At 37.1% G+C, this 25536-nt stretch overlaps 1 protein-coding gene across 3 annotated transcripts in view; it reads left to right on the forward strand.

The window, feature by feature from the left end:
• Nucleotides 1-25536, forward strand: part of LOC132123774 (double-stranded RNA-binding protein Staufen homolog 2) — a 154087-nt gene that overhangs the window by 76788 nt on the left and 51763 nt on the right. For all 3 annotated transcript variants that reach the window (XM_059534402.1, XM_059534403.1, XM_059534404.1), the window contains exons 10-12: nt 1966-2097; nt 3248-3305; nt 12625-12929. In XM_059534402.1, coding sequence (XP_059390385.1) covers nt 1966-2097; nt 3248-3305; nt 12625-12929 — 495 coding nt within the window. The remainder of the gene's footprint in view (nt 1-1965; nt 2098-3247; nt 3306-12624; nt 12930-25536) is intronic.

The following is a 25536-nucleotide window of genomic DNA, read 5'->3' on the forward strand; positions in this document are numbered from 1 at the left end:
TGCATCTCATCACCACGGTAAGCAGGGAGGGGACCAGAGCATATTACAGTGTCTGACATCGTGCTTGCAAGTTCACACACCTCTTTAATGTTATTTTTAGTGATCACTCTTTTAGAGTGGTGCAGAGATGTATAGATTAGGGTGAAGGTATATAGAGTGAGGTTGAAGTAATAGAGTAGGGTAAAATACATAGGATGGATTGAGTAGAGTACATTTATTTAGTAAATTTGTACAAATTTTTGTACATTTGTATAGTTTAGAGTTGTATAGAGTGGTGTAGAGATGTATAGAGTAGAGGTGAATAGAGTAAAGTTGAATTTAGAGTACAGTAGAATACAGTAGGGTAGATGTGAGCAGATCAGAATAGTATGGTGAAGAGTAGTACACAGTTGAATAGAGTTTTGTAGACTAAATAAGATTAGTAGAGTGTAGAGTTGTATGAAGTAGAGTGATTTGGATCTCTATAGAACAGATAGATTGGAGGGATAAGAGCAGATCTGATTTTAGAAAAATAGTATTATAAATGAAAGTGAAAGTCGTGACATTTGCCAAGTATGGTAGCCTATACTCTGAATTGGTGCTCTGCATTTAACCCATCCAAGTGCACACACACAGCAATGAGAAGTGAACACACCGTGCACACACACCCGGAGCAGGTGGGCAGCTATAGATCCAGCTCCCGGGGAGCAACTGGGAGTTCAGTGCATTTCTCAAGGGCACTTCAGCCATGGGTATTGAGGGTGTAAAAGAGCGCTGTTCATTCACTCCCTCTCACCTACAACTCCTGGCAGCAACGAGACTCGAACCAGCGACCTTCTGGTAACTAGTCCGGCTCTCTAACCATTAGGCCACAGCTGCCCCCATGAAAAACACAGAGCGAGCCAGCCAGAAGTCGAACCTAGAATCTTCTGATCCTTAGTCAGACGCATTGGCCCACCGATAAAAAGTAGGACTTATATAAAGTAGTACTTAGTTGAATGGGGTTGTGATAGACTTGGTATAATGGGTTGAGTGTGGTAGACTGGATAGAGTAGATTGGTGCAGAATAGTGAGTTGTTTTGAGTAGAGTAATCAGGGTGTATTAGAATAGACTCAGAGTTAAATAAAATAGTCTGGTGTAAAGTAGTACAGAGTTAATGGAGTTGTGTAAACAGGACAGGATGAATTGGAGTAGAGTCGAAGGAATATTGTAGAGCTGAACAAAGGGAGGGAAACTTTTTAGCAGAAGAAATAGTACACTGAACACTGTAGTAAATAAAAAATAATCATGTCTCATTCTGAATGATCCGTCAGAGGCTTATCCCACTCTACCACACACACAAACAAGAATCAAGCAGCATCCAAGTTGGAGAAGTTTCTCTTCTCTGTCTCCCGTCCGTTAATCGCTCGCTTTAAAGCACTCCAAGCATCTCCGAGCGTGCGGTAACACATCCTCTAACTGATTCTCCATGCTCCTTTCACTGTCACATTAGACTCAGCTTGTGTGTGTTTCTTTTGTGTTGCCCAGTCGCTTCCACATTGTTCGCTCTCTGGTCTGTGGGCATCAATACGTGTCTGTTTTCAGGTCCACACCATCTCTCCCCACCTGCTGCTTTGCTTCTAATAAATATGAAAAGATGGTTGTCTAGGTTTAGAGATGGTTTGACAACAAAATGTATTTATCTTTTAAAACTATTTCACAATTTAGTACTACCGATTGGGTGTTGATTGTTTTCCAGATTCAGACTTTTCTTTGATTTAAGTAGCCAATATAGACCATTTTCACCTTCAGATGTATTATTGTTGCTTATTATATTAACACTCCTGTTTTTTTATTTTTTTTATTCTTTAGGAAAGGCAAAGACATTCCATTTAATTTAACTCCGCTGCCATTTAGACTATTTGTCACTCAGTTACAATTTTACATTAATGGTGGTCATCGAGACAGCTTCACACATCTATAACTATTTGTGTGTTTGTTGACAGGTGAAAGTCGGTACCGAGGTGACCACAGGAACTGGTCCCAATAAGAAAGTGTCCAAGCGCAATGCAGCTGAGGCCATGCTGCTTCAACTGGGCTACAAGGCATCTACACCATTACAGAACACTCTGGAAAAGGTCAGTTTCAATCAAGCTGCTATTAAGCTTAGGTTGCATATTAAGTGTCTCAGTCAGTGTTTATAAATTTAGAACACATTTTACACAATTCGGATAATAAAACAAAAATGTAAATAAACCGTATAATATAATTATACAAGTAAATAAATTCTATAGTAAATATTTAGTTAAGTAACATAATTTAATTACACCTTTATACTTTACATATTTTACTACTAAAAAGTGATTTAGAATTATTGTGATGACAATTATGACAGCAATAATATTTATTTTTTCCTTTTTTTAACTGCATATTTGAAACGGATCATTAAAAAGGAAACAAATAACTTTTTGCTAAAATGTTTCATACTTTCTTATTTATTGTCATAAAAATATATTTTTTCTTTTTACAAATTAGGGTAACATTTCTATTAGATAACTCTCTCATTTATCAAACTAATTGTCATAGTAAAGTAAATAAATTAAATATGAAAAAAACATATAGATTTTTTATTATTTATTTTAAAAAAGTTAATTTTATTAGGATGACATTAGGATGATAATCAATGACAAGAATTACAATGCCAATGGCAGTTTGTTGTTTTTGACCTGGTTATTTTAGATTTAGGGAATTTTAGGGGAAAAATACTAAAATCCAAAACAAAATATAATAAAATTCTTTTTAGGGAAAAAATACTAAAATATTTGAGACTTACCGGTTCATACTGTCAAAAATGAAAACATTTTATGAGATCATTTTGTAGCACACCAACACCATTCAGTGTTTTTACATGTAGGTATCACTTCTCTTAGACGTCTTTCATTTAGTGAGTTAATTATCCCATCTTGTCACCACATTCAGTATGAACAGCGTGGGGGGGGGGGGGGGTATTAATGAGCAAGTATGTGGATGTATATGTTTGTATCAATATGCTGCTTCCTGTTTCAGTGTGCACAACCTTAATCTTTAAATCTCCCATCTACTTAGTCTTTGCATGTTAGTGACGCTTATGTTGTGATGTCTCAATTTGGTAGCAGTTTTCCCTTTCTACTTGAAGCAAGGGAAAGCGACTTGTCTGACATGCATTAAAAAGGGGTTTACTAAACCAGCAATCTTTTTCTCTCTCTCCATTTCTTCACTGCTCCTCTATTATCTTAACATTGGCGACAGATGGACAACAAAGGCTGGAATGGACAAAGGGCTGCTTTTCCTGAAACAACGACCAACAGTAAGTGTTTTTCTCTCCGTCTGTGTTCCCCAGTGTACGTGATGCCGGGCCGTTTAATCTATCTGACTGATTAATAAGGAACCGAGTCGGCTCAATCACAAACTCGCTTCTATGGAGAGCCTGTGAATTCCTTCTATTCACGCAGATTTATGTGCTTTCCCAGGGGGTCTATGAGACCGCAGTATTACACACTCGCTCACACATTAACCACCCAAACACTTGTCCAGGGTACAACCGTGGTCTTTCAGACAGGTTTGCAGCCACACAAACATATCCATTTTCATGCCATGCTCGGCTAAGGGTTCTGTGGAGCTCTTAGGACTGAAGTTCTGAGAAATAAGGTCTCAATAAGGACCTCAAATGATCCCACTCTGTCCAAGATCTTTTAATGTGTACTCTCTTTGGTGCCTGTTTACAATTACTACAAAATCATGATGCAAATCATTGAATTATGTTATAATGACCATTAATGTCTGTTTTAGTTATGTGCTAATATAGCATACAGATACCTGATTAGCCTAGTAGCTTATGCACTATGCATGCACATTTTTAATGGGTATATATTTACATAATGTAATTATGTAAATGTTAATTAAAATTATTTTATAGCTTGATGTATTTGAGGTAAGTGCATCCAAAAATGAAAGTTTGCCAAAAAATGTACTCACCATCAGGCCACCCAAGATGTTAATAAGTTTGTTCATCTGAACCGATCTAGAGAAATTGAGCATTACATCACTTGCTCACCAGTGGGTCCTCTGCAGTGAATGGGTGCCGTCAGAATGAGAGTAATCAAAATAATTCACAAATAAAAAGTGTGTTTTTGTAGGAAACAAATCCACTAATACATTATATCACTTCCTCCGGTGAAAAAGTCCATCCTCTGTTGTCATCTCATATCACTTGTCGCCTAATTTGTTTAGAACTAATTTAGACTGTTTTTGTTTGCTTGTTCTGTGAATATTTCTCACTTAAGATTACTTGTTTTTACTGGATAGAGGACTTATGCAGCCAGAAATGGTTCGAAGTTAAACCTGTCTTGATGGATTGTGTGGAGTTGCATGTAATTTTTGAATCAGCTGTTTAAACTCTCATTCTGATGGCACCCATTCATTGCAGAGCAACCATTGGTGAGTAAATCAGGCAGTTTCAGATGAAGTAATCATCTACATACTGGATGGCCTAAGAAATTTCATTTATCATTATTTCTTTTATTATGCACTATATAGTAAGCAATCTTATACAGATTTTCAAGTGATGTTGTTAGTGTAAGCTTGGTATAGCTATTAACTGAAAATTGATGGAGACCTGATTTCGAGGAAGGACCCAATTTTTCACAACGTCGGCCCATGATTCCCAGCTCTGACTTTGAGAGATGAGAAATGATTCAAACAAACATAGCACATCGCCATCTTTGGATGTTAAAATATATTTGCAAAGCTCATAAACAGAGTAATTTATTTCTGTCTTATTCAATGATAAGCTACTTTGGTGTGTTTAGAAGTTGTGTAATGAATAAGAATCATAGCAGTCAATTCACACATATGAGATTTGTAAATAAAATCATTTTAGACAGCTGGAGAAAACAAACAGAATTAAGACATACAGAGCGTCTGTCATTTGAGCATCTCTGCAAACAGCTTTGTGATTATAATGGCAGTGATCTAGTTTTGTTTTGCGTCAGTCTTGCCAGACTGAGTTGTTGTTGTTGTTGTGAACTTTCAGACATTATTACACCCCTGGCCTCTGGCGTTATTGGGTCCTGATTCAATTTTTCCGGACCAGTCTTTTTTTCTCCTATGGAAATGTGCAGCTCTGGTACTAGATGGCACTTGAGTTGAGGATTATATGAAATTGCATGATAACAAACAATTTAAATCATTGTTAAATGCTAAATCAGACATGCTGGTTGCAGGAACGGTAATGCAGAGTGAAATGACCAGTGTCTTTGTGCATACAACTTCCTTCAGTGAGTTTTCAATGACTGCATTGTGTAATTAAGCAGTTTTGTTGCTTACTTTATTTGAATCACTGTTTTGGATGAATCTATGAAAACAACAGCTTTTCTAAATCATCTCTAAATCAGGTCACTCATGGTCTAATGTTGGAGCATATTTGACCCAACTATGTAGTGACATTCCTGGAACTTGCACACATGCTGCCGAAAGCTCTTGGCTGATGGAAAAACCTTTATTATATAGCTTGGGGCAAGCAGTTTATTTTCTTCCCCAACATTCTACAGTTAATTCAGCCTGAACCGCTTGACAAACTGTGCGTTCAGACTTTTTGTAAATAATTTATGCCTTATATGAGCTCTCTGTTGTCTTTATAAGCCTCAAGATTTTTTTGTTTGTCTTTATAAGCCTCAAGATTTTGTAAAATTGTGCTTTTGTAAAATTACAAGCTTCACATTTTTGCTTTTGAGTCCTTCCAAGTTTGGCCCCTTTGACTTCCATAGTAAGCGCTTCAATGTAACCTTGATTTTTACTTTTTTAAAGAAAATGAGAAATTTGAATTTTTTATTATTATTTGTTATTTTGTTATTTTTATTAATTTTGTTATTTTTGCTTTTTTTTGTGCTTATCAGCATTATTCCACAAATGTTGATTTTGCTTAAAAAAAAAAAAAAGTTCACCCAACAATGAAAATTTGCTAAAAAGTACTTACCCACAAGTTGTTCCTGACCAGTATGAGTTTCTTTCTTCTGTTGAACATTAAAGACATTTTGAAGAATGTGAGTACCAAGCAGTTTCTGGTCTGCAATGGCTGCGTTTTCCACTGTCGGGCCAAAAGCGGGCATGCTTGTGCGTGCCAGGTCTAGTCACATTTCCACTGTCCCTTCCGGGGTTTGATCATGCATCGTCGGTGCTTCCTCGGGGCCTGACCAAAACCTTGGGCCAAAGCGGGCCAGCTGCGGCTAGAGGAGTAATTATGAACAAAGAGTCTGGAGAGTGTCAGCGTCGTGGATCATTTCATGAAGCTAACAGCTATAACACCAGCATTAAAAACTTTTTCAAATAAGTTGAGCTCAAAACTCACTTTCAGTCAGCAATGAGTGTTTGAAATAACGTCCGATAATCAGCATACAAGGCAAAAAATATTTATTAGTGATGCAAAAGACAATGCAGGCTAGCCATTAACATTACCATAGTAAACGTGGTAAATGTGACCGCCTGAAGAAATCTGACGTCAGCTTCTTATTCTCTATCACAATCTCTGCATAGCCTATGTCATATAAATATAACAATGGTTTTTGTTCGGGAGCTTTTATAAATATAGAAATTATCATACTTTCTAAATGTGATGTATATACTGTGACTACAAATAAACAGAAACAGACTCGACTGAATAAGCAGGCTATGTTCATAACGCTTTACTTCTGTGTGACTAATCTTCAATCCTGATAAATTAATTCATTATGATCAATGTATCACTTATTATACTAAAACATAGATGATTTTTGGATTTGAATATTTAACAAAGCATGTAAACAAACGCTGCTTTTATCATGTTCGTTTTGTGATTGCGCTAGTTCCTGTCACTTATTTCTTATTCGGTTTCTGATAACTTCTCTTTTTTTTTGGTAAAATGATGGGGTTGCGTGACGTTGTTCCTTGAGAGGCGTGTAAAGGGCAGGTTTTAGTGAAGCACAGCGGAGCTTCTGGCCCAATGGTGGAAATGCAGCAATATTTTGGCCTCGGTGCTACAGGTCCGAGGCTATTAGCCTCGTTTAAAGCACTGACTTGAACTGGTGCGACAGTGGAAAAGCGGCTATTGATTTCCATAGTATGAAAAAAGTCCATGGTGAACAAAAGCCTCTTCAAAATATCTTCTTTAATGTTCAACAGAAGAAATAATAAATTCATACAGGTTCGAAACAACTTTAGGGTGAGAAAGGTGAGAAAGTGATGTTTTGAGTGAGCTATTTCTTTAACTTGAATCCAGAATATTCGTTTAAGCTTCTGTTTTCATTGACATCTGCTGAATTGATTTTTACACGACAGAAATGCTGCATCTGTAGCAGAATTTATGCAGATTGTACTGATACAACTATATGCATACATTTGCTGTTAAAACACAATTATCCATCTATCTCTTCATCTGTTTTTTCTTTCGGCCTTTGGTCTGGTTTGGAGAGTATCCATTCTCCAACTCGGCTGTATCACGCTGGTGTTGTTAGACTCCGTCTATCTCCTAATTGACTTCACAGACTTTCTCAACCATAGAGTCTTTAATGTCAGAATAATGCTGGTTAATTTACGGTTCCTGAGATCTGCCAGGGAGAGAATCAACGGCTCTAAGGGGTGTAAACTCAATTCGGAGCAGATGTACATGTCAGTGACCTGCAAGCTAAGTTTTTCTTTTCCACCCTTGTGAACACAGAACCAGGCTCTCTAAAGCAGATTTATGATGACTTGCCCAACACTGCAGTGTGCAGATTTATCTCAACTGCATTTGGATTATGCAAGAGGAATGATTTTTATCCTTAGCTCTGCATTCTTGGGTGTTTCTTCAGCTACGGTATGCACATTTTTTGGCAATGTGGACTCCCTGAAAACACAGTTTGTTAATAATCTCACTTTAAGTTGTCCAGCAGTGTAAATGCATGCATCACAGAAGAATTAAAATTTTTTATTTTCATTTACAACAGTGACATTTCCACCACCAATTCAAATTATGTCTTTAATTGCATTTTATATTGGAAGTGATGGAAATTACATTTTGAACATGTTTTAATAAGAATAGCCGGCTAATTTCTTAGCTAGCATTTTGTGTGTCTTAAATAAAACTGTACAATATTTGTACACGTTTGGCATCATTTGACAAAGTTACACATTGGAAATGAGTGATACATTAAAAATACTCTAATTACTAATGACATTAACTAGGGGTGCACCGAAATTTCGGCCGCCGAAAATTTCGGCCGAAATGGCATTATCGGCTTCGGGCCGAAATAAAAAAAACAGCCGAAAACGTAAACCGAAAATGAATGTCACCCGCCCCTCCCATCCGTGAGCAAGCGCTTAGGTTTCACTCACGGTCGAGCTGTTATCACGCGTCTGCCTATCAAAGATAAAGCATGTCAAAGGGCTGTCACAATCACGATTCAATGAACACTTTGCCTATGTCTCAAAAATCGAACAGGAATTTTTTTTCACAAAAGTGACAGCCCTATACGAGAGGACACCAAAGTTGCAATATGTAACATTTGTTCTGCAAAAATCTCCAAAATTGTGGATTTTTTTGCACAATAAAAAAAAAACAATTTTATTTGATGGAACATAAAACTTGAAGAATAATTATTATTTATATTTATTGTAAAAAAATATTTTATGTTTTGTTATGTAACTGTTAATAAAAGTTTGATTATTATATTGTGATTTTTCAATTCAGATCCATTAAATCCAAGCAATATATATATATGTTTTTAAAAGAAGCCATTTTCGGCTTCAGTTTCGGTTTTCGGCCAAGTGCATCCTAAATTTTCGGTTTCGGCGCAGAATTTTCATTTCGGTGCATCACTAATATTAACCTTAAACCTTAAACTTTTGATCACTGAGACAGTTTTCACTTTTTTAATCAAGTACACAAACCTTTCAACTTAAGTAGGGTCAGGGTTGTTTAGGTTGTTTTGTTGGAAATTATACAGCATAAATGGTACTGTGGTATTGTTTTTTCTTAGCATGTTTTGTGGTTTTTGTCAATTCCCAATTCAGTCTCACAGATTTTGGCATTTTAGCCTGGGATGCTGATTTACATAATGCAAAATGAAACTTGTTGTGTGACATTTAAAATAAAAATCAATGTCAGTAGCATTTTTGCCAGTCAGACTTGTTGAAATGGTTGGCGAGACGTTTGCATCGCTAGTTTTTATTTACTTATCTTAACTTTGTAAAATTTTATATAAATACATTTCACACAATACATATTGGCATGGTTTATCAGCACTTTTATGTATTATTCATGATGGATTTTCATATTTTTAATAGGTTCTGGCACATGGGTAAATGAAAAATCAAAAAAGTTGTCATTTTTACTTTGCAAACAAGTGGAAATGTGTTAATTTGAATAAAAATCAACCTCAAAGTACCCTCATTCCTTATTGCTTAAATGTATTCTAAGTGACACATAGAGCTAAATGCTCAGGGTTGGATCCCTCTCAAGATGTTTAATGGTACAAGATGAGCAAGACTTTTGATATAAAAAGGAAATTTAGTCAAAACTGCACATTGAGTCACAGCTGGCACAACCATATGGTCTCAGGGTTCATGTAACATGCTTTATTTAAGGCAACAAGACAAGTGTGTCAGACATTATTAATCAGTTCCCTGCACTGGTATTCTACAAGTTTGAGCTTTAATCCCACGATACATTCTTCTGAATGTACAATCCCTCAGAGATCCATGGCATATGTGTTATAATTTGTGAGTGGAGTAATGAACAGATGAAAAAACAAAGTGGGAGGGATGGATTAAATGACGTAATGGAGGTCTCACAGTTGCATTGTATCCCAGAAAAGCAACACATCTTCTTAACTGAGTGTTTTTTATTCCCATACGATCATCCACAGCTAATGGGAAGCCCAAAAAAACACAAGATCTCCATTATGGATAAGCATTTCAGCAGCTTTTCATCTGCAAAGTGGCCATAATTTATTTCTTGGTGATTTTTTTTGAGTGTGCAGGTGAAAAAGAGGCTGTTTGTTTGTTAAAAAGGGAAGAAACAGAGCAGGATTCCATGAAAAATAAACGTATGAGTAAGACAGCGCTTTGCTCGTGTGTGTACGAATATGTCAGTGTGTTAGTGTTTTGTGTGTTTAGTGTCTTGGAGCATTGCTTCATCGTGTTGATTTACAGTTGGGCCTTGTGTGTTATCTGCTTTAAATCACAGCTTGGGCCATGAGCTGGCCAATCTCCAGCCCACCATTCTCAAATTCAGCCCATCATACTGGGTGGAACCTGTTGGGATGGGGAAAGTGAGAGAGAAGGGGAAAAAGAAAGAGAAATGAGGGTGCCGATGGGGTGGTGGTATTGTTTTTTCTTTTTGTCCTAATTCCCAATTGATGTCATTTTGGCTCACACCTCTTATTTTATACCATTTTAAGTATGCATTTTTCTCATGCAGACTCTGGATGCTGAGTTGTGTAATGTGAAATGCAAGTTGTCGTGTGAGATTTCAGAAATTCATTTGCCGATCAACCTTGTTGAAATGGTCGAAGGGAACTCCAATCGGCTGGTTTTCATTTACATTCTCTCACCGTGAATAAAAGGGTTGCGTCAACGACACACTGCTGTGCTCCATGGAACTGCCTATTTACATTTCTCACAATTATCTGGGATAATATTTACCAGTTTTATGGCCCGAACACTAAGTTAAATCAGTTGTTGCTTGTTCTGGGTTGTCAGAAATTGTGGAGAACAGCCGGCTGCTTTTGGAATCTTCATTCAGGACAGCAAAAGCAAACAGGAAGATGAGGATATACATAGTGCACAGATAGGTGAAACTCTTAAGTCAGGCTAGAAAAGTAATAGCTTCTTTGTTCCATTTTTTTTTTTTTTTTATAAATATAGTTTTAGCCATTCAAAAGCTTGGGGTCTGTACATTTTTTTTGTGTGTCTCTTATGCTCACCAAGGTTGCATTTATCTGATTAAAAATACAGTAAAAACAGCAATATTATGAAATATTATTACAATTTTAAGCAGCCATTACTCCAGCCTTCCGTTTTACATGATCCAACGTAAGTCATTCTAATATGCTGATTTGGTGCTAAAGAAACATTTATTATAACTTTTGAAAATGTTTGTGCCCCTTAATATTTTCATGGAATATATGGAGTTTTTTCAGAATTTTTTTTTATTAGAAATTTAACAGCCTTTACTGTCAGTTTAATGTGTCTTTCCTGGGGAAAATACAAAAAACATCCGATCCTTGTATATCCTTGTACATTTAAGTACATTAAAGTTATTAAAATCGGTCCAATAGAGTAAAAACTCAGAGAGATGTGCAGAGTGTAAAAAAAAGCACACACACACATATATATATATATATGTATAGAGTTTTTACTCTATTGGACCGATTTTAATAACTTTAACGTACTTAAATGTAAAGAGTTGCACCAAAGTTCATTTAGAATTTTAAGCAAAATGTGATATTCGCAGAGTTATTAGGTCATGTTTTCTCCCTTTTTTTTTTTCAAACGCCAGTCTCCCATTTTTGCAGAATGTGATTTATCCGCTCAACCAATCACAGTGCATCATTCCACACACTGTAAACAGTAACAACCAATCACAGCACACCATTCCACACACTCTAGACAGTAATGGCGGGGCTTCGAATACACCCGGCATCCTAGTTTTTCTTGTCTACTTTGTACTTTGTAATCAACAAACAAGGGCTGCACAATAAATTGCCTGTGATTATCATGCGCATCTCGTCAATAAAGCCGATTTATAGTGCCGGTAAATCTCAATCACGTGCTTTCAGATGGATATTATTCAGATGCATTTAATACACAGAGCCGTAGATAACTGACAAGCTATGCTATATCGCATATATTAGATGAATCGCATCCGATTATGATTGCGATATTGTGTAGCTTGTCAATGTTAGTTAGTGTTTTTGTTATGCACTATGAATGTAACAAGGCAAAGATGAATGCACTTTTGGAAGTTGAATGTAAGGGAAATGTCATTTTGGAATTTCTGTGGGCTAATGTGATGTTGTTCATGTTTGTATTCATCATCATTTTCTTTAAATTTAAATATATATTTAAATTTATGCATTTAGCAAATGCTTTTATCCAAAGCGACTTACAGTGCATTCAGGCTATCAATGTTTACCTATCATTCTTTATTGCTGTAATTAATTTATAGCATTAACAAGATGACCTGTTGAATTCATGTTGGAAGCCATGACTGATGAATGTATATTTAGTCCAGTGCCTTTTGTATATGATAAGTATTGACCAATAGTTCATAGGCTGTCATACAGTATGTTTATCAACTTACTATGTTGTGTATAATAACATTCATATTGATTCAGTGGATTTATTGCATTTTGAGAAAAAAAAAGTAAAAATAATTTTACATTTTATTATAACCTAAAGATTGAAAACTGTTTTCATCTTGTCACATTCTTGGTAAAGATTTTTTTTATTTTTATTTATTAATCAAATTAATAAATAAATATTTAACATAAATCTATTTATATATTTATTTAATTATTTATTTCAGTGTTATTTCAACTTTTTCAGTGTTCAGAATACAAATGTGCACACAACTAAACAGTGACCGGGTGTCTTTTTCCATCCCTATATAGCCCAAAAAGGAATTCTTCACCTCTCCCCAGATGTTTATCAAGAAATGGAAGCAAGCCGGAATAAGGGAGTCCCCGGTGCCCCTGGAAACTACCTGACACCCAAAGACATTGGTCAAGGGTCCACAGGGTCATTCTACACCCCATCGGTGGGCAGCACCGCAGCCATTGCACGAGAGCTACTGCTAAGCGGGACGTCGCCCACCGCTGAGGCCCTGATCCTGAAGGGAAAAGCACCTGCTTTGGCCTGTGGCTCTATTCAGCCTTCCCAGCAGCTGGAGTACTTAGCCCACATTCAAGGCTTCCAGGTATGGAATAAATGAAGTGATTTTACAGATCTGTTTATCTCTCGCGCTCACTCTCCACTGCTAGCTCTACCCAGAGAACCGGACCTCAAATTTCATAACATCTCTTGCGGAGCCTAAACTTGATCTGCTTGGCTTGCACTGTTCGTCCATCTGGATGAGACTGCGGAAATGTGGAAGTGCCTGCTTCTGTCATTGATGTTTCTGCAGGTCAGGGACGACATTTCTCAAAGTTTCATTTCCATTTTTCCTGTCTGTATTCCATTGCAGGCAAGGGATAACAACTTGTCTTTAGCTTATTCATCTTCCACAGCTCTGTTTGTCCTAGGGCTGCATAATTATGACAAATTATAAAAGTTTAATTTTATCTGTGGAGCAGCTGCACTTTATATTCTATGTCTAGGTTACCAAGCAATAAGAATAGCCTGCTGTCCCATTGTGGAAATGACTGGATCAGAGCTATATATTTTACTTTTATATATATATATATATATATATATATATATATATATATATATATATATATATATATATAGTACAGACCAAAAGTTTGGACACACCTTCTCATTCAAAGAGTTTTCTTTATTTTCATGACTATGAAAATTGTAGATTCACACTGAAGGCATCAAAACTATGAATTAACACATGTGGAATTATATATGGAATTATATACATAACAAAAAAGTGTGAAACAACTGAAAATATGTCATATTCTAGGTTCTTCAAAGTAGCCACCTTTTGCTTTGATTACTGCTTTGCACACTCTTGGCATTCTCTTGATGAGCTTCAAGAGGTAGTCACCTGAAATGGTCTTCCAACAGTCTTGAAGGAGTTTCCTGAGAGATGCTTAGCACTTGTTGGCCCTTGTGCCTTCACTCTTCGGTCCAGCTCACCCCTAAACCATCTCGATTGGGTTCAGGTCTGGTGACTGTGGAGGCCAGGTCATCTGGCGCAGCACCCCATCACTCTCCTTCTTGGTCAAATAGCCCTTACACAGCCTGGAGGTCATTGTCCTGTTGAAAAATAAATGATGGTCCAACTAAACGCAAACCGGATGGAATAGCATGCCGCTGCAAGATGCTGTGGTAGCCATGCTGGTTCAGTATGCCTTCAATTTTGAATAAATCCCCAACAGTGTCACCAGCAAAGCACCCCCACACCATCACACCTCCTCCTCCATGCTTCACGGTGGGAACCAGGCATGTAGAGTCCATCCGTTCACCTTTTCTGCGTCGCACAAAGACACGGTGGTTGGAACCAAAGATCTCAAATTTGGACTCATCAGACCAAAGCACAGATTTCCACTGGTCTAATGTCCATTCCTTGTGTTCTTTAGCCCAAACAATTCTCTTCTGCTTGTTGCCTTTCTTTAGCAGTGGTTTCCTAGCAGATATTCTACCATGAAGGCCTGATTCACACAGTCTCCTCTTAACAGTTGTTCTAGAGATGTGTCTGCTGCTAGAACTCCGTGTGCCATTGACCTGGTCTCTAATCTGAGCTGCTGTTAACCTGCGATTTCTGAGGCTGGTGACTCAGATGAACTTATCCTCCGCAGCAGAGGTGACTCTTGGTCTTCCTTTCCTGGGGCGGTCCGCATGTGAGCCAGTTTCTTTGTAGCACTTGATGGTTTTTTGGTGACTGCACTTGGGGACACTTTCAAAGTTTTCCCAATTTTTCAGACTGACTGACCTTCATTTCTTAAAGTAAAGATGGCCACTCGTTTTCCTGTACTTAGCTGCTTTTTTCTTGCCATAATACAAATTCTAACAGTCTATTCAGTAGGACTATCAGCTGTGTATCCACCTGACTTCTGCACAACACAACTGATGGTCCCAACCCCATAAGGCAAGAAATCACACTTATTAAACCTGACAGGGTACACCTGTGAAGTGAAAACCATTTCAGGTGACTACCTCTTGAAGCTCATCAAGAGAATGCCAAGAGTGTGCAAAGCAGTAATCAAAGCAAAAGGCGGCTACTTTGAAGAACCTACAATATGACATATTTTCAGATGTTTCACACTTTTTTGTTATGTATATAATTCCACATGTGTTAATTCATAGTTTTGATGCCTTCAGTGTGACTCTACAATTTCCATAGTCATGAAAATAAAGAAAACTCTTTGAATGAGAAGGTGTGTCCAAACTTTTAGTCTGTACTGTATATATATAGAGATAGCATTTATTCTGGTATTTAGTATAGAATAACAGTAGAATAATCCTAAATGGAATGGAATAATGGAATAATCCTAAATTTATACAATTTAATGTGACCTTTTAATAAATTGCTGTTAAAACATATTGTAAATAGAAGCAGGAGTAAAACAAAATGTTATGCTGTAATTGGCACTTTTTAATATTCATAATCTCAATTATTGTTAATAATTTTGGATTAATTGTACATTTCTTGGTCCCCTCTCTTCTACACTTTAAAGAAAGCCAAGCCAGCGATGGGAAAGCACCCTCCAGTACCTCACCCTGAGCCGGCCCACTTAATTTAGCAGCAGGTGCTTTTCATATTGCACAGTAAAAACATTTTATCTTAACCTGCTGAGGTTGCCTTTGAAAAAGCCTTTGTTTTTGCTCAGAGCTTTCCTGTAGTCTGAAACCCGATGAAGAAGAGTGAGGCAGCCAAACGTAAACACAGGGGGAAAAACAGCAGGTTCCACTTAAAGGGCCAGCTGTGAGGGATGAGCCGACCTGCCTGTGTGAATCACTCCACATTCAAACCCCTTTCCCCATCGAAAACCCTGATAAGAATCCCGACTGGCTTTATCCCCCCCATTCCTGGGTGTCTTCTATCAGGAGGATTTGAGTGTGTAATAAAGGAAAGCAGGAAATATGCGTTTCATTGAGACAATGGCCGAGCGATGTGGGTTGGTATTAAAAACCTGAATGTACCAGAAGCAAAACAAAACCGCTGAGCTGCGTCTTCAGCGCCGAAAGGCAGATTCCAGACTTTTATATGTTTGTTGGCAGATGCTCTTGTGCAAAATACTGTGTTCTTATTGGCAAACTGCTTACTGTTTCTAATCAGAGCAGCAGACATGCTTTCCACAGTGCCAAAGGACATGTTTAAATCAGACCAGGTCTGTCCGCTCAGTGATTCAATTTGGTTTTGACGGAGTTGTTATGAAAGCCCTTATGAGGCCTTTTTCGTTGGCAATGGAGCAACAGAAACACCTGAAACGGTTTGGGAAAGCCACAACGAGAACCAATGCTCAATCAGTTTCCAAGCAGTTGTTCTACACTGCAGATGTGGTACTTATTGACGTGTGGTTATTCGTGCGTATGTTTCCTCTAAAGCTTGATTTCTGATCTTGAAACTCTTAACAGAGAAACTAATAGACAAATACGGCTGTGCCTTGTAAAAATAAGGACCTAGCACATGGCTGTGTTTGGCGTTGACGTTAAGTTGAGATTGGTTCATTCAGATCTTTCGCTCTTGTTGGGCCCCAACTAAACACACGGGACCTCTTGAGAGTAAAGCGATTTGATTGATAGAATTTGGCCAGAGGTTGAAAATTAGATAGGGCATCAGTACATTGGCTTTTTGGATGTAGTACTGGTGCAGAGAAGGTTGGAGAAAATAGTTTGTTTGCTGTTAATTTCCCTGTTGTCTCAGGCCACATGTGATGGAAGTAGGGCAGTCGTTTGAGTAATGCATAACATATGTGGTCTCTTTCTGACTCTCTTTACCTTTGTGGTACAAGTGAAATGTGGTACAAGTTGAGCTACACATTTTGTCTGAGTGCCCACACTAACCTTTAAGTGGGCTCTTAGGTTGTCTATTGTCTTGAGGCTTGCGGAGGTGTTCAGAGAAGTTCAGTCTGCACACATTCATTAGAAAAATAGTCTTTAATATCATCAGAGTATGTTTCTTTGGCCATTTTGTGCTACATCTAACCTTTTTACTTTTAACATAATGTGCCCCCTTGCTTATTCTGTACTGATTATTTATCAGGATAAATTCTGATCCAGCTTATTCCAGCCAAAAATCACTCATTTAGACAGGAAAAGCCCATTTAACCAACATTTTAAAGCACTCATTATCTTTAACCCAGTGAAAAACTGTGTACCCGGACTCCCAGATGTTGCATAAAACCTGCCAAGCATGGCTTGTTTGAGGAACAGACCTAAATTTAACTCATTATTCGCTCATAATCTTCCTTTTTAGTGAGCTGTCAGTGGTTGTGGCCATATTGAGCAACTGACTGATGAATACAATGTGAGAACAAATCATTCCACTTTGTAGAACTAAATCAGTTGATTCACTGAAGAGATCTCAAAAGATCAATTCATTTATTTAACAAGTCATTCATTTATGGGATATATAAGTTTTTTATTAACTACAAACCAGCATTTGGTCCCAAACTGGCATAGATTATTCATTCATTCATTCATTTATTAATTAATTGATTAATTAATAAATTAGTTAATTAATTAATTCGTTCATTCTTTTATTCTTGTCTATTACATTTTTTAGGGAAAAAAAAAACTTTTGGAAAATGTAGTTATTATTTAAAAGTATTTTTTTTCTCTTAAGAATTTATTCATTTATTTTTGTTTTGTTTTTGGGAAAGAAATCAAAAATCAGAATTTCAACATTTATTTTCACGTCATTTAAATGCATTAAACCATTTTCCTTTTGGGGGGTAAAGTCATGAACAGCTTAAGTATAAACTGATCAACACAGCTAGATTTTTTCCCATTACACCAATTTTCCCTGGCAACACATTAACCGGCATGCCATTTGTTAATTAAAGTGCGTATGTCCAATATATGACAGCAAAGCATCCTTATGGCAGATTGTTGAGGATTTAAGTGCATCCAGCCATTTGATTAATTCAAAAGAGCTGATGCTTTTTAATGCTTGTAAGTCACCGTTTATAATTGCATGGAAAAGAGCAACCAGCACGGTCTTCAAAATTTCTTCTTCTATGTTCCACATAAGAAATAAAGCCATATTGGTTTAATGATAACAGATGACAGAATTTTTGGATGAACTAATGCTTCACTGATTTCTAAAGTGCACAGCCAAAGCCGCATTAAAACACAAAACAAAGGGTTTCCTGTTGAGTGATCTGACATCTGACAGAATATTTAGTAACCTTCAGTGATCTGAGTAAACTCTTGAGCCTCTCTTGGTCAGCTGGGTGACTTATTTGGTGCAAGTAAGATCAGCTTTAGATGAACCCAGAGATGGATCTTTCCCAAATCCCCCTTTGGTCGAGCAACCGGAGCCCTGCCAGCTAACGTTCACTCCCCAGGCTGGAGACACAGAGATTCGGAGAGAACCAAAGCGAGAGAAGAGGTGGAGCAGTGAAGCCAATCTCTGTGGGAACGCTGCTCTTCGCCGCATGTCAGGTGCACATCATAAAGGGCCTTTTGTGCTGAGGCTGTGAGCTGCAAAGCAGTCTGGGAGAGCGGAGAGCAGGTAGAGCTCATGTTAGAGATGAGTCCCGAGCATTTTATGAACCCCATTCATCCCATCACTTTATATGATGCTGAGTAAGACATACTGTACCATAGTCCTCCACCCTACTTGCATACTTCAGAGGTTATGACCTTCTCAATGTATAAAATATTTTAAAAAAATCAACTTTTACAAATATTGTTGTGTTGACTTCATTACCAAAGTTGTTGTAGGAACAACATTTCAAAATACATATATTTTAGGAATCTTGGAATTGCTCCATTTATTATTACTTTAAACTAGGTTTTTCAGTGACTACAAACCAACATTTTCGACTGCCTGTCAGCTTTTTTTTGTCTATCATTATTATTTTTTAGAATTTAAAAAAATACAAAGTAACATTTTAAAATTAGGAAATAACTATTTTTTTTTTTTTTTTTTTTTTTTTTTTTTTTTTTTTTAGAAAATCACACAAATGAGGATTTCAGTGTTTTCTTTGACGTTCCACTTTTTAAGTATAATTTTTTGTGACCTTTATTTATATAGCGCTTTAAACAATACAGATCACAGCTTTACTGCAGCTTTACAGTGTTAAACAGGAAAAACGTGTGCTGATAAAGCAAGTTGATAATAGAAGACGGTCAGTTTATCAGTTAAAGTGAGTTCATTGTTGATTCTGTGATGTCATCGTCCAGCTCAGTTCAGTACTCTTCCAATAGTGTCTGTGCATTCAGGTCAACAGTGTTGCTAGAAATTGTGTCCTCAACTAAGAAAGCCAAAGGCGACACTGGCAAGGAACCAAAACTCCATCGGTGACAGAAATGGAGAATGCTGTGTTCTCCTCTTGCCAGATGAAACCAGCATGCTGATGTTTAATTCCAGGCTACAACACAAGTCAGATTGAGCAGAGGACTTGTCTGGTTCCCGTGGTCTTGTGCCGATGGCTGACAAGGGCCTCACAGGGAATCTATCTCTAGGGTTTGTCTAGATGACATTAGTCTCAGCTGACATTCAGGGCTGTAGAGGTTGTCTCTAGGTGTTGATCCACCATCTGGAGTGTGTATATACATATATATTGGGAATTTAAGTGAATTTGAACATGGAATGGTTGTTGGTGCCAGATGGGCTGGCCTGAATATTTCAAAAACTGCTGATCTACTGTGATTTTCATGCACAGCCATCTCTAGGGTTTACAGACAATGGTCCGAGAAAAGATACAATGAGCGGCAGTTGTGTAGAAGAAAATGCCTTGTTGATGTCAGAGGAGAATGGGCAGACTGGTTAGAGATGATAAAAAGGCAACTGTAACTCAAATAACCACTCGTTACAGCCAAGGTATGCAGAATACCATCTCTGAATGCACAACACGTCAAACCCTGAAGCAGATGGGCTACAGCAGCAGTAGACCACACTGGGTTCCGCTCCTGTCAACTAAGAACAGGAAACAGAAGCTACAATTCGCAGAGGCTCACCAAAATTGGACAATAGAAGGTTGGAAAAAATGTTGCCTGGTCTGATGAGTCTCGATTTCTGCTGTGACATTCAGATGGTAGGGTTAGAATTTGGCGTAAAGAACATAAAAGCATGGATCCATGCTGCCTTGACTCAACAGTTCAGGCTGGTGGTGGTGGTGTAATGGTGTGGGGGATATTTTCTTGGCACACTTTGGGCCCCTTAGCACCAATTGAGCATTGTTTAAATGCCACGGCCTACCTGAGTATTGTTGCTGACCATGTCCATCCCTTTATGACTACAATGTACCCGTCTTCTGATGGCTACTTCTAGCTGGATAATGCACCATGTCACAAAGCTCAAATCATCTCAAACTGATTTCTTGAACATGACAATGAGTTCACTTTACTCAAATGGCCTCCACAGTCACCAGATCTCAATCCAATAGAGCAACTTTGGGATGTGGTGGAAAGGGAGATTCACATCATGGATGTGCAGCCAACAAATCTGCAGCAACTGTGTGATGCTATCATGTCCATATGGACCAAAATCTCTGGGGAAATTTTTCATGCCATGAAGAATTAAGGCAATTCTAAAGGCAAAAGGGGATCCAACCCGCTACTAGCAAGGTGTACCTAATAAAGTGGCCAGTGATATATATTTGTTTAAATATAGTAACATTTTAGTAAATAAATTCAAATCACATATCTCATTCTGGCATGGACATTTTATTTTATTTTTGTAATTAAACTAAGTAATTAAACACTTTTTGTTTTTATATGGCATTTCCCACTTTTAGCAAAAAGGATACTTTGTGTTATTTTATTCATTTAAAATGATGTATGTAAAACTGAATAGAAAATATCACTTAATGTACTGTATACCATTTAGTAGGCAATCAAAATTTCCTGAATGTTTTGTTTACCATATACTCTGAGAGCTTCACCTTATCCTTTTTTTGTGCCCGTTTCTGTTTTCCCTTTCCTTTTATTTAGTCTTACTCTTTCGGTTTCGTCCTACCCTCTGAGCCCCTCTGCTCACTGCCTGTCTGTTTATCTTTCTGTTTGTCTGTCTCTCACATGGTTTCTAACCTTGGCTAGAAATACCAGCATACCTAGATTCAGATCACAGGCTCTCAGTTTATTTCTTCAAATAACGGCCATTGATGTTTTCTGACCTTCGAGTGAATCGCGGCTACATTTTGAGGTGAATGGAGACGAGCTGATAAAAGAACTCGTGCTTGGATTTCTCATCCTGTCAGCGCTTGGCACAAATGCATCTCTCTGTGAGGTTCTGCTTTGATCACGGCCAGCAGCGTTCAGCATCTATATGCCAACTGCTCTGTAGTCATACCATTAATCACTTCATAAATGGCTTCATATGCAGGTGATGGAAGAGTCCGTAATGCATCTGTTTCATCCTTTATATCAGTGGGACGTACTTCACTGATAACCTTGCTTCCAACTAAAAGTTTGCATGGTTATTATGTTGAAGCTATAGTGACTTGACCAGAAGTCAGATTAATGGTCAAAAGTGCTACCACCACCAATATACAAAATTGGTGTGGGCACATAGTGGGAAAGTAGGTTTATTGGTCAACATATTAATAATTATTATTATTAATAATTTTATTTATTGGTTTTACATATATTTATTTTATATATAGCAGTTCATTTATGTATATCCATAGATTAGATATACACAGTGCCTTGCAAAAGTATTCAAACCCCTTCATTTTTTCACCTTTTATGTTGCTGCCTTATGTTAAACTGCTTTAGATTATTTCTTTTCACATCAGTCTACACTCCATACACCATAATGACAAAGCAAAAAACAGGTTTGTGACAACTTTGCTAATTTATTAAAAAAGAAAAACTGAAATAGGTGCTTTGCATTAATACTCTTTAACTTAGTTGAAGCACTTTTACAGCCTCAAGTCTTTGTGGGTTTGATGCGACAAGCTTTGCACAAACAAAAAACAAGCACATTTCATCTCTGCTAGGTATTTCACAGTCAACTGTATGGAAAGTGGAAACATTTATGAATGGCAGCAACTAAGCTACAAAGCAGAAGACCACAACGGTCTGCTTATTCATAACTAAAGAGTTACAAACTTCCATTGCCATTGATCAGCTTAAAAATTGTGTGGTAGGAGCTCCATGGAATGGGTTTCCATGGCCGAGCAGCTGCATGCAAGGTACATTTCACTAAGTACAAGGCCAAATTTGTTGTAAAATTGTGTAGTGTAAAGCGCGCCACTGGACTATGGAGCAGTGGAAACATGTTTTGTGGAGTGACGAGCTCGGTTTGGCAGTATGAGGGCCGAGTCTAGGTTTGGTGGATGCCAGAAGAACATTACCTGCCTGACTGCATTGTGCCAACTGTACAGTTTGGTGGAGGAGGGATAATGGTATAGGGGCTATTTTTGAAGTGAAGGGAAATCTTAATGCTTCATCATGCCCAAAAATTTAGAACAATGCTGTGCTTCCAACTTTGTTGGAACAGTTCTATGGAAGGCCATTTTCTATTCCAATATGACTGTCCCAGTGCTCAAAGTAAGGTCCATAAAGTCATGGTTGGATGAGTTTGATGTGAAAGAACTTGACTGGCCCATGTAGAGTCCTGACCTCAACCAGCCAGGCTTTCTAGTCCAACATCAGTGCCTGGCCTCACAAATGCTCTACTGGATGACTGGGCAGAAACTCCATACTAATGCCTTTGAATTTAGAAGATCCCGTTGGTTTAATGGTCCCAGTACTTTTGTCCATCTATAAATATATTTATCTGCCAAAACATGGTAATGTTAATGGCCATAATGTTTGTATCAGTGCATCCTGAATATTCCTAATGCTTTCTCATTCATTATAAAGCTAAGCCCAAACCTGAAGTTATACATGAAAAGCTGCCATTCAAGTCAGTATTATGACTGACCATTCATACGTTTTAATCACACTTGAATTTCTGCTCTGTCCACCTGCAGCATCTTTATAACCGGTAACCCTCCATATTATCCTTAATGGCAATGCACTGACAGATGATATGAAAGTGATTTAATTTGATGCGAGAACATCTGGAGTTGTATAACTCAGCAGTAGTGTCAGGTTCATAATTTCAATTACAGAAGTGGATTGATGTGGGCTTTTGAAGGTTACTCGCTTCATTTATGGCAAATTATATGATTCAGAAGACATTTTTGGCACTGGTATGCTTTAGACTTGCAGTCTGACCCAAAAATCGGTGTGTAATTGTTTTTTGGATGACTTATGAGGTGATTAAAGATATATTTATGTTATAACTGTAAAATCCAGCATTTATCAAATTTGTTGATGTGCAGTGTCTGCTTTAGTGGTAAAAGGAGCCATATTTGGGTAGGAAAAGTAAAGCTTTATCTAACTTGCTTTAGACGCTATAGATATATTTGCTAAATTATTTGCCTAAACTTTTAAATATAAAGGTTCTTTATTTGCAACTGTGGACCCTTTTAACATCCCTGGAACTGTTCAAATGCACAAAAGGTTGTTTAAAGTGGAAAAATGTTCTTTAGATTGGTTCTTTCAAGAATTGTTCGCTGCCAGGTTCTTCATGGCATTGCTGCGAAAACTCCTTTTTAGAACCTTTATTTTTTTACTAGTGCAGTTTTTTTTTTATTTTTAGACTTTTTCCCTCCATTTCTGTGTAGAAATGTTTGGCCCAGTTGTCCAGGAGAGCATTAAATACACATGCTGAAGCTAGACGTATCATAAACAGAGACGTGTTATGACTCAAACTGCTGGTTTATGGCATATGTAACTGCAATATGATGTTATCAGATGAACTCATGTGTTAAATCCGCCAGCGATATGGTCCTGATAAGGATCACTGGTCCATGTGCTTAAGTCTAAGGCAAGATGTTACTCCATTTTATTTTAATTTTCTTTCTTGCCATGTAGCAAATCCCACTTTAATGAAAATAATAACTATCAGATGATGTATGTTTTGGACATCTGTGCCAAAAGATCTGCCTGATAATGCAGTTAATTTTTTTTTTCTTACCCCCGTACTCTGCTGTGGTGTCTGTGTAAAAAGCACTTCAAATAGCACTGGCAGCGTCCTATGCTTGATTAAGCTCTTTTTCCTCTGCACACCTCCATCTTACACACAGACGACATCAAACGCATCTCCTTTCCAAGCATCAAAGAGCAAGATGGTTTGTTTCTGTCCCTCTTGCCCTTTCCCTGTTCCTGGAGCTGGTGTTTATGCTGGGATTTTCATTAGCAAACACATGCTAGACGTGCTAATCCCTTATGGTCTGATTTTTGCCTCGTTCTGATGGGGCCCAGCTGTGTCGCTGTGGTATATTTGTGCGAGGAGCAATCTTTGAAAACAAAGTTTGTCAGGGTGATGAATCTTGAGGCTGACAGGAAACTGGCACTGATCTGGACGTCTTCAGCTTGATGGTGGCCAGTTATTAGCTCTATAATGTATGTGTATATTATTTTAGATTTTGTTCTCCAAAATTATAAAGATATTTTGGTAACACTACAATAAGGTTCATTAGTTAACATTAGTTAACTACTTTAGTTAACATGAACGAAGAATGAACCATACTTTTATTCATCTTAGCTGTTCATTTCAACATTTACTTATGCATTAAATGCAGTGTGAATTAACATGAACTAACAATGAATGAGTGTATATTCATTAACTAACATTTAACAAAGATTATTAAATACTGTTTTAAATGATTTGTTCATTGTTTGTTCATGTTAAAACATTAACTAATGGATCCTTATTGTAAAGTGTTACTGATATTTTTTAAGTAAGTTTTTATATTATACTTTTATTTATATATATATATATATATATATATATATATATATATATATATATATATATATATATTTTTTTTTTTTTTTTAAATGGGTTGTTATGTTGTATTGTATGAAGATTTTGGTTGTTATATTAATAAGATTAATAATTGGTTAAAAATGGTAATCAAATCAGTTACACAGTAAATGTTGATTAGTTAATTAACTTAAATTCATTAATATTTGCTGAGAAAAATTAATTGCCAAATGAACTAAATTGTTATAAATTTTTATTATATTATTTTTACTCGATAAATTAATGTTTTAAAATGGCAGCCCTAAAAGCATGAAGAACATGATCTATTCGTGCAGAATACAATAGAAATATTAACCAACTCAGTGGAGCCATTTATTTCTTCTCTTCACCAGACACAAGATGTTTGTATATGTCAGAGTTCCTGTTTCCTGGAGCTGTGAATGCCAATCACACATTGTGTTTCTTACTAATCGTGTTGTTAACATTGTCTTTAAAACACACTTCACAGCGGAATGCCCCCTGGATCCAACCCATCAGACCACTTGAAGACTGAACATAAACACGTCCTAGCAGTGAGAGATTCCTTCAGTCTGCTCTTGCACTCATTCATCTGTTTCTCTTCTCTTCAGGATTCCCAGTTTTATGCATTAACAGTTATTTATTTTAAATATATGAGCATTTAGTCCAAGACATATCTTGTGCCAAGGAGTTCTCTGGAAGCAGACTTTCACACATTGAAACCAGCTGTCCAGACATTTTTCCCATGGAACAACTAACACTTTTCCCAAATCTATATGATCAGTCGTATAGATCTGTTTCCACTGAATTTATCAGTGTTTTTTTAAGAAATAGCTCATCTTAAAATGAATTTTCTGTCATTATTTATGCTACCAAAAACGCTATTATAAATTCTAAAAGT

The sequence above is a fragment of the Carassius carassius genome, chromosome 42, assembly GCF_963082965.1.
Source record: "Carassius carassius chromosome 42, fCarCar2.1, whole genome shotgun sequence".
Taxonomy (NCBI): Eukaryota; Metazoa; Chordata; class Actinopteri; order Cypriniformes; family Cyprinidae; genus Carassius; species Carassius carassius.